The 10,393-nt window shown below is 39.5% G+C and overlaps 1 protein-coding gene across 2 annotated transcripts; it reads left to right on the top strand.

Moving 5' to 3' along the window:
* Positions 1 to 2,213: 2,213 nt before the first annotated feature.
* On the top strand, positions 2,214 to 7,265 carry LOC120117356 (tRNA(adenine(34)) deaminase, chloroplastic-like). 2 transcript variants are annotated; one of them, XM_039137737.1, is made up of 5 exons: positions 2,215 to 3,227; positions 3,387 to 5,849; positions 5,929 to 6,016; positions 6,588 to 6,715; positions 6,955 to 7,263. In XM_039137737.1, the coding sequence occupies exons 1-5, from the start codon at positions 2,425 to 2,427 to the stop codon at positions 7,226 to 7,228; spliced, it is 3,756 nt and encodes a 1,251-aa protein (XP_038993668.1). In that variant the 5' UTR covers positions 2,215 to 2,424; the 3' UTR covers positions 7,229 to 7,263. The 2 variants fall into 2 exon arrangements, with proteins under 2 accessions (XP_038993600.1, XP_038993668.1); XM_039137669.1 differs by having other exon boundaries at positions 2,214 to 5,849; positions 6,955 to 7,265.
* The last annotated feature ends 3,128 nt before the right edge of the window (positions 7,266 to 10,393 follow it).

The raw sequence follows: 10,393 nt of genomic DNA, 5'->3' as shown, positions 1-10,393 counted from the left end.
AGACTCGTTTTGATGAAAAATCCAAATAAGAGCATGCACAGCACACGAACAAGAATATCGTAATAAAGAAAATAATAAAATCCTGAGGTGGATTGCGATATTCGAGAATCCTTATTCCAAGTTCCAAGCAAGGCCTGATCCTGAATTATACGGTTCGATTAAAGATTTTGGAGTGGGAGGAGGAACAGAAATGCTAAGGCCATTAACATTAGAGCCTACTATGTCCGTCACTGCAGTTACTAACCCAGAACTGGTTCAGGTTAGATTAAGATGCAACCAGCCCACTGAGTCCACAGCCCATAGAGACAAAGAGTTGTTTTACACTTAAAAAAACAAGGTCTTATTCTGATTTTAATCCCTTTATTATGTTGACAAGTTAATCCTTCCAATTCGACATAACAACAATCAAAACATTACAACAATACATTCACAAATCACAATGAAAGTGGTTTGGTCGAAATGAAATTATCTTAGTAAGACAATAAATTGATTTATCAACAACTCATCAAATCTAAATCAAAACTTTCTGGGTGTAGGCAAAAGGGTATAGTGCAGCTTGAAATTAAGAGGAAAAAGCTGGTTTTTTGCTTCCATATTATCTTTTCCATCGCAAGCTATATCTAGAGATGAAACGCTCTACCATGAAATAAGAAGGGGACTTCTTTACCGAGAAGAAATAATTGCTGATGTCGATGAACTTTACTTTCATGGAAGGGAAAAGGATTTGACTGAGCTTGTGATCTCTTACAAGCCTTGTGGGACAGGACAGCATCGTAGTTGTGAAGGATAAATAGACTTGCTATTTTAGCTTCGAGATATAAGTCACTAAATTATGCATGCATCAAAACCAATGTAACTTGTATTGCGTTTAATGACTGTTCATTCTCCCTTATTACAGGTTTCTTAGGTTTTCTTTATGGATCTGTTCATGTAGGATTTTTCTTGAAAATGTAAGCTTTTATCGGTAGTTGTCATTTGAAAGTTATGCATGGGTGCAATGCTTCCAACTAGTCTTAGGCTGTCGATGCTTATTGTTTGTTGCCACATATGATCATCTGGGTTGTCTTGGCTTTAAGCAATGCTTGAGAGGGCACAAGTGAACACCGCGCGTGTCCGGCGGCTCGGAGTTTATGCGAGTTCTGGCAAAGCGGTTTATCTTCTTTTGTTTCCTACATTCAGATAGGATAAGCCAAGGCCCTTATTGGGACCATCAAATGCTTTAACGGAGGTACTTTCATCCTTCCCAAACAAAACCTTCATCTATTTGAGATCGTTGTCCGATTTATTACTTCGTTTTCATGTATTTTCGATAATTTGCTTATTTCACGAGGAACATGCTCGGGTATAACTTAAAAACAATTCATAGGAGGCTAAACTCATTTGCCATAAAGTGCTAAACTCATGTTTAAAAACAATGCAATCAACACCATTCAGCTCCTCTATGTTTCCTATTAATTTGAACCGTATATGCTAATTTTTTGGATCTGGAAAAGAGAAGATGGAAGCCAAAACCAGCTTTGTTCCTCTTAATTTCAAGCTGCACTAGACCCAGAAAGCCCCCCGTCTTCACTCATCCTACACCCTTTTGCTTAAGCTTTGAGAAGTACTCGTCGAAAGGGCACGCAAAGATTGAAAAGGTGATGAAGACGGGCTCATCTCTCTGCATTCCTCACAGTGAAGTTTCTCTTTGCATGGAAGCTTAGTTTTATCTCTAATGTTGGGAGAAAGAGAGAGAAAATGCAAATGTAAAATAAGTATGAATGAGTAAAAAAAATTGATTAAATTTTGTTGGTAAAATGGTGCTAAACAAATCAATTTAACATGTCACATAAGTATTATGTGACTCACATTAACGACTCTTAACAGAGAATGCCCGATTTACTATAAATCGATAACGTCAATGATCAATTTTTTATAAATTGATAATATCAATGAATAAATTATTATTTTTGAAACTTTAGTAGAAAAACTAAACCTTACTCAAATTTTAGTGGTTATTTTTGTAGTTTATCCTAAATATACATTGACACGTTGCTTAGATATTGTAATTAAAAAATTCTTGTAAGATCATGTATGAAATTAAAGGGTTTAAATCCCAAATTTTAGTATAGTATACGAATAAAACCGCAATTGGACCAATAAAGTTATTACAATTACAATGCAGATCTCAACCGAGTCTACCGAGTTTGGCCAAAACAAACGCGTCAACTCAACGATCCCCCCCCTTTTTCACTCTATCCTGATCCATCAATCTTTTTAGTCCAACAGAAGTGCCGTTTTTTCCCATGTTATAAGTGATGAGGAGAATCTGACCTCCACATGCCTGAAATGGGTGCAGATTTAGTCCGAGCTCCAGCAGATCCAAACAATTCACCACTTCCTCCAAGGTAAAACTTCAAAGCCCGACCTTAATATCGAACAAACATGTACAACTCTTGCAGTATTAGTTCAAGTGCGTTCTCACTCAGGAGTAATGGGTCTATTTCATTTTCATTCAACGATTGTTCTTCCAACGTTTTCAATTCATCACCATTATCGTCATCACCGTGTTTTTCTTCATGTTGCTCATCTTGTGCTTGTTGCTGCGCTACATTTGCCACTACCACCCATAGGCTACCCAGTACCCTTTGCTTTTTGTACGGATCAAAGCAATCTGCCCTTGTTCATTGCTCACCTTCTAGGAGGTTCATTTTACCTGCTGGATACCGCTGCCTTTTGCGGTTTCCGAGCTGTGATCTTGATCGAGCCACTTTCGAGGTTTCTACGGGTAGTATGTTTGCTAGGAAAACTAAAGGGAGGTTTAGATGTATGGTTTCAGAGGATAATGCAGCTAGCTCTAGGTATTTGTTAGGTGGAGTCGATGCCGCCGAGGCCATGATCAGCTTATTGAGTGAGGAAGCGGATGGGGAGTGTTTAGGTACTGGAGAAATAAATAGGAGTTCATACAAGATAAGGGAAGTGAATAAAGCAAAGGGTTATGGTAGTGAGTGCTATAGCCTGAAGAAGAAAAGTAAACAAGTGGACAACAAAACAAGCTGTGGTAATGAATGCACTAATGAAGAGAAGCAAGAATTGCAATTGGACGAGAGAGGGAGCCGTGCCAACGAATGTTATAGAGAGAAGACTCGAACTGTCGGGTCGGGTCTGTTGGAGAGTGATTGTAAGGATGAATATGAGTCCATTGACGTTGAGTCAAGGGGAGAGATTAGAAGGAAGGCAGAGAGTGAGTCATCCTTGATAGCTGAGCATCGTAGGGGAAGAACAAAGAGTTCTAGTTGTTCATCTTATTACTCATTGTCATCTTCAGGGGACTTGGAGAGTGATACTGGACTCTCAGACCAAGGTCAATTTGTAACAGAATCAATAAGAGATGAGACTGGTCGAAGTGAGGGACAAGTGACAGAAGGCTTGAAGAGGGACAATGCAGGGGGTGTTAGTGTTGATTGGGATTTGAGAAAAAAATCAGAGAAGAAGCTTGCTGAAGTATCCGCTGACGAAATACAATCTGGGGTAAAATCCTCACAAGAATATGCAAGAAGGGTGAAGAATGATCAAAGTGACTATGTGAAAAGATCTAGTTCTCAGCATACTCGTACAAATAATCAAGTTATTGGGCAGTCCGAATCTAGAAGAAAAAGCCAGGACGTTAGAGAAATGTCAAAGATCCATGTTAGTGATGTCGGCTCAACTTCCCAAGAGAAGCAATTCCCAGGAAGGGAAGAAAATGTGAGTGTGTCAGAAATCGGAGACAGTGCTGAAAGAATTTCTACTTTGCAGTGTCAGTCTGAATCTAGAATGAAGATTGAGGAAGAAGACAGGAATCTAGTTGAGAGACGATCAGGATCGAAAATGAAGATATGGGAAGAAGATACCACCATGACTCAGACTTCATTTCAGCAGACAAGAAACCAACATCAGCAAAGAGGTGAAAGGGTCACCGGACAACTGGAAATGAGAAGAAGGTCGGAATGCTCCAGTGAAATTAATGAAGCCAAGAACAAGAAGACCTCAATATTACAATCCGGAACCCAAAATATGAAACAGGATGATACTTCAAGTTTACATTTCACTTCTGATCAGAAACTACATCAGAGAGTTGAGACCGGTAAAGGAATGCAAGCTATTACAAATATATCTGTTGTTCATGCTGACAACACTAAGATAGTTACCAATACTCAAACAAGTTCTGGAGAAAGATTGATTGGACATGAAAGTAACACTTCGGGTTTGGGTCGGATTAATGAGAGAAGTGAAATACATAATGAAGCCAATGGTAGAGTTCAGCAAAAGAAAGCAAGAAAAGAGAACTTGAAACCTACTAGTGTATCAAGTTCTTGCGGACAAGCTGAGGAGGGCTCTAGTTTTCAAGCATCTTTGAGTTTGGTTTCAGAAACACGAGAACAACGGTCTCATGTTGATTTAGAGGAATCAGAAAAGAGGAGCACGGAGTATGTTTTGATGCCTCCTCGTCCTCAAGCGATAACTGGAGGTCTCCCGCATGATGATTCAATGACTAGGATTTTTACTGAGGAGGCTTCCGGTAAAGCTTCAGAAAGTGGCTCTGCCACCTCACACATGCATTCAAGAGGAAGGACTATATTTGCACACCACAAACCATATGCAAGAAAAAAGAGTGAGACTTATGGGGAATCTTTAAACTGGACTACCCATGAAGATTCTCTGGATTCTGCTCAACGATTAGAGGAATCATCCTCGCATTTTGTTGGGGAGTTTGTTGAGAAGGCAAGGCATGATATCTTAACTTCTGGGGTCCAACAGGGTAATATAAGTTCTGACTTCACTTCAGCATGTGAAGGTGATAAGTATGGGCCGAACGCTTCTGGTCAATATCGCAAGGAAGAATCAAAGATGAAAAGGCATGACACGAGGCAGTCACCGAAGGGCTCTGGAGGAAGGGGACCTGATGATGAAATGTGGGATGTAACTGACCCATCTTTTCAGGAATCGCTTGAAGCAGAAACTCCTCAGGGAATTTCTACGTCAGGGAATGCTTCCATAAAGAGAAGTGGCAGGTCCTTGTGGACCCTTATGGGAGATATAGTTCGATTACGATGGAGTTTACGTGCTCAGACCCCTAGCTCAAGATCAACTGCAAGATCCGGAGGAAGGACTTCACCTAATGAGTCGGTTCATAGCGAGGCATGGTTTTCTGGTCATGAAACAAATGAAAACACTGAAGAAAATCTGAGAAGGGAAAGAAGCAACCTGGCTTCAGAGGTCATATCTCATCATCGGTTGGGACAAGGGACTCAAGGTGAAGGAGATTTCTCTGACTCAACAAGGACAACTGAAAAAGTAGGACACCTTGAAGGCAACATTTCACCATCTTCAAATATATTAGAAACTGTGCCTGCATTAGAAGTTATTTCATTGACCTCACATAAGGAAAAACATGGCATTAGTAGCTCTGAGGTAGCCCCTTCAGGCAAGGAGGTAGTACAATCATCTTTACCGCTACCAACTGGAAGCACAAAAACATCTCTTGTTCTAGAAGAGATTTCAGAAACTGATAAAATTAATACCCAGGGAAGTGGTTCAATAAGGACAATGGAACAACCTTTCGGTGCAAGAATAGCTAAAGCGTCAAGGTCTCAGGATAAGGAGGGGGAATTAAAACAAAGAAAGCTTCAACGGACCAAACAAGTTCCAAGAGATAGATTTGATGAATGGGAAGAAGCATATAGACTTGAGCGTGAGCAGCGAAAAATTGATGAAATGTTTATGAGAGAAGCATTGCTGGAAGCCAAGAAAGCTGCTGATTCTTGGGAGGTGCCTGTTGGGGCAGTACTAGTGCAGCATGGGAAGATAATTGCTCGTGGACGCAACTTGTGAGTTCAATAAACTGACTTGCTTTTCATTTGATTGTTTATTATTTCTTAACATTTTTTATTGATGATTTTATTTCAGGGTAGAGGAATTACGGGATTCAACTGCACATGCAGAAATGATCTGTATACGGGAAGCTTCGAACATACTTCGTTCATGGAGGCTTGCGGTATTATTTCTTCTTTTCAGTTCTGAAGTGTATTAACTTTTTGATGGGGAGGGATGTCAAAGCATCTAAAGATGCAGTTCCTCAGTAATTCTAGTTTCACTGCTAACCAGGCAGTTTGCTGAGAAAACCTGTGAAGGATATGTGCACCTAAATTTCTCTGATAATAAGGGTTAAATGTCCAAATATGGTTCATTAACAAATGAGAAATGCCCCCCAGCAAAATGCTTGGGCCTTCTCATTGCTCTTGAATAGCAATAACTGTCAATGCCATTTTCTGACTTGCAATGGACTTATTTGTCTAAAGGTTAGCTTTGTTGTTATTGCTGGAAGTTTGATGAACTTGGTAATCTACCTGCCACCATATATAACCAAATGATGATGATGTATCATGCCTGATATGGGAATATAATTTCACTAAAAATTCTAGCAATCTATCTGTTCGATGACAAAGTTCATGCTTCAGCTCCAGTTGTTGTAATATCAGAACAAATATCTTTTCTTCCCCCCCCCCCCCCCTTTTTAATGGTTCTATATTCAATCCATTTAGTGATTGAATCTTTTACCCCTGTAGGATACAACACTTTATGTTACACTTGAACCATGTCCTATGTGTGCTGGAGCAATACTTCAGGCAAGAATTGACACTGTTGTGTGGGGAGCTCCCAATAACCTTCTAGGAGCAGATGGCAGCTGGATAAGGTACAAGTTATGACAATAAAATTCTTCACCCAGAACAGTCCCGGTGAATTTTGTAGTACTGTGAGATTCAACTGTTATAAGCTTGAATTTATACTTTTCCGTGGTTTGAAAATCGCAACAACATGCGTGCGAAAACAAAAATGTTGCTGATTATAGCATGTGGTTTTGGTCTTTATATTCGGGCTACTAAAGAAACAGAATAGGAACTTTTTCTGAGGGAATTACCCTATATTTTGTAGACTTTTCCCTGACGGAAGAGGAGGAAATGGTTCAGAAGTGACAGACAAGCCGGCAGCCCCAGTCCATCCATTCCACCCAAATATGGGAATCAGACGGGGGATATTGGCATCGGAGTGTGCTGACATGATGCAACAATTTTTCCAGCTTAGGAGAAAGAATAAGGGAAAGAATGCAGAGCATCCCCAATCACCATCTTCTCTTCCAGTAACAAGTCATCGTTCAAAATTCTTTACAAAGATGCATAATATCTTGCATTTGATGTTCTGTTTGTGACACTAGGAAAACCAACATACTGGTTTTTTTATTAGGTTCTATAATGTATTTTATGAACAAAATGATAATTTTCTTCAAATCAAATTGAGTGAAGGGTTTTTCTTGTCAGGTCTACCAATGCATTTGAATGTAGGTAGGTTGCTGCAGCTTTGTTAAAATTGCCTATTTCTTAGCAAACCCTTTCTTAAACTAAAGACGGAAAAACTTGTTCCGAATAAATCGTTTTTATTTCTGCTGAATATGGCTGATTTAAATAGAGTTTACAATGTAACAACTTTATGCATAAAATTAGCAACAGAATAAAAATGATTCTATCTAATTAAAAATGATCCTATTTAATAACTAATATAATAAAAAATTGATTCTATCTAATTAAAAATGATCCTATCTAATAACTAATAGAATAAAAATTGATTCTATCTAATTAAAACTGATCCTATCTAATATTTAATTTAGATATTCTTGACACCCCCCTCAAGCTGAAGAATAGATATCAATCATTCCCAGCTTGGACAGAAATCCTTCGAACATCGTAGTAAACAGTCCCTTGGTGAGAACATCGGCGAGCTGCTCTGATGATGGAACAAACGGTATGCAGATATCGTCATTTTCTAGCCTCTCCTTGATGAAATGTCGATCTATTTCGACATGTTTGGTCCTGTCATGCTGTACATGATTCTGAGCAATACTGATTGCCGATTTGTTGTCGCAATACAACTTCATCGGTTTATCTCCTTCAACCTTCAGCTCCTCCAAGATCCTCCTAAGCCATAACAACTCACATACTCCTTGCGTCATGGCTCTGAACTCGGCCTCCGCACTGCTTCTAGAGACAACTGGTTGCTTCTTGCTCCTCCAAGTAACTAAGTTGCCCCAGACAAAGGAGCAATAACCGGTAGTAAATCTTCTGTCTGTAGAACTTCCGCCCCAATCAGCATCAGTGAAGATCTCCACTCTTCGACTTCCATTCTTCGAAACATGATTCCTTTACCAGGATTCCCTTTCAAGTAATGAAGAATCCGGTAAACAGCCTTGGAGTGTTTTTCTGAGGGACAATGCATAAACTGACTAACCAAGCTCACAGCAAATGCAATATATGGTCTCGTATGAGCCAAATAAATCAGTTTCCCCACCAGCTTCTGATACCGATTATTGTCCACAGGCTCAGCACCATCTTCTTTTTCGAGTTTTTGATTCGGATCAATAGGAGTCGCCACTGGTTTACATCCGAGTAATCCGGTCTCTTTCAAGATATCGAGGACATATTTCATTTGCGAGATAATTATACCTTTTGAGGATCTAGCCACCTCCATTCCAAGGAAATATTTGAGTTGTCCTAGATCCTTGACTTCAAACTGGTTGGATAAGAAGTTCTTCAACGACTCCAACTCTACTGTGTAATCTCCTGTCATAACAATGTCATCTACATACACAATTATAATAGCAATTTTACCATTATTGTGTTTGTAGAACATAGTATGATCAGACTGGGCCTGAGTGTAACCATGTTGTTTCACAGCTCTCGTGAATCTCTCGAACCAGGCTCTCGGAGATTGTTTCAATCCATAAATGGATTTATTTAGCTTGCAGACCCTGCCATCCTTCTTCAATTCATCAAAGCCTGGAGGAACTTCTATAAACACCTCTTCCTCTAGCTCACCGTTTAGGAACGCATTCTTCACATCAAACTGTCTGAGAGTCCAATCCAGATTGGCGGCTAGTGAGAGTAGGACACGTACGGTGTTTAGTTTGGCCACAGGTGCGAAGGTCTCCTTGTAGTCAAGGCCGTATGTCTGAGTGAAGCCTCGTGCTACGAGTCTTGCCTTGTATCTCTCGACCGAGCCATCTGCATGGTATTTGATGGTGAACACCCACTTGCTGCCTACAGATCGTTTCCCCTCAGGTAAAGGAGTTAGATCCCACGTGTCATTCTTCTTCAGGGCCTTTAACTCCTCAAAAACTGCCTCTCTCCATCTCGGAACTTCTGGAGCTTCATGTATCGACTTAGGTAGTGCATCATCCATAATCCTGGTGGAAAAAGATTTGAAATCTGGAGAGAGTTTATTATAAGATAAGAAATTGGATATTGGATGTTTTGTGGTACATGATCTAACACCTTTGCGCAAGGCTATGGGTTCAAAGAATTCTGTAGAAGGCTCTAAATTTGGAGAAGAAATAGGAGAAAGAGAAGTCGTACCTTGGACCATAGTCGAGTCCGATGGTTGGCATACCTTGGGGGCCGGTGGAACATTACTTGGTCGAGTCATCCGTCTAGAATAAACATGAAGTTCAGTAGGTGGTTCCAAGTTGGTTTCTACTTGAGTCTCACGAGGTTGTGAATTTATAGGTTATGAAATCCTAGGATTAGTTACGGAAATATGAATTGGTTCCACTGAGCTATTTACAACCGATTTTGGCAAGGATGTTTGTTCCCAAAAACTTATTTCAGAGTCATTCTCCCCCGGAAGAGAGTTTTTGTCAAAAAAGGTTGTTTTTCAAAAAACGTGACATCCATACTCACATAATACTTCCCAGATTTAGGATCAAAGCATTTATACCCTTTTTGTGTTGGTGAAAAACCTAGAAATATGCATTTATGTGCTCGGGGATCGAGTTTTCCTCTATTTTGGCCGTGTATATGAACAAAAGCAATGCAACCAAAAATTTTAGGTGTTAAATCAGTGAAAGATCTATTTTCAGGAAACATATTCTTTAGAGCTTGCAAAGGAGTAATATAATTAAGAACTCTTGTAGGCATTCGATTTATCAAATAAGACGCTGTTAAGAGTGCTTCATTCCAAAAACGATTAGAAACATTCATAGCAAATAGTAAAGCCCTAGTCACCTCTAATAAATGCCTATTTTTTCTTTCAGCAACTCCATTTTGTTTGGGAGTATCAACGCAAGAACTGTGATGAATAATTCCTTTTTGTTTCAAAAAATCACCTAATATTGCATTAAAATATTCTCGACCATTATCGGTTCTAAGAACTTGAATATTTGCTTGAAACTGAGTATTGATCAGTGAGTAAAATTTTTTGAAAACACTTGCTGCCTCGGATTTTTCTTTTAGTAAATAAATCCACGTGACTCTAGTGTGATCATCAATGAATGTGATGAACCATCTAGATCATGAGGCTGTTTTTACTCGTGAAGGGCCCCAAA

This window comes from Hibiscus syriacus, unplaced genomic scaffold, assembly GCF_006381635.1.
Source record: "Hibiscus syriacus cultivar Baekdansim isolate YM2019G1 unplaced genomic scaffold, ASM638163v2 tig00000063_pilon, whole genome shotgun sequence".
In the NCBI taxonomy this organism is placed as follows: Eukaryota; Viridiplantae; Streptophyta; class Magnoliopsida; order Malvales; family Malvaceae; genus Hibiscus; species Hibiscus syriacus.
The sequence above is the reverse complement of the archived record's forward strand: the minus strand, read 5'-3'. Positions and strand labels throughout refer to the sequence as shown.

Bases quoted from the DNA above. Each gene is read 5' to 3' on its own strand.
- LOC120117356 (XM_039137669.1), top strand. From the start codon at position 2,425: ATGTACAACTCTTGCAGTATTAGTTCAAGTGCGTTCTCACTCAGGAGT. The intron at 5,850-5,928 runs GTGAGTTCAATA...ATTTTATTTCAG, and splicing joins ATTGCTCGTGGACGCAACTT to GGTAGAGGAATTACGGGATT. The intron at 6,017-6,587 runs GTATTATTTCTT...TTACCCCTGTAG, and splicing joins TTCGTTCATGGAGGCTTGCG to GATACAACACTTTATGTTAC.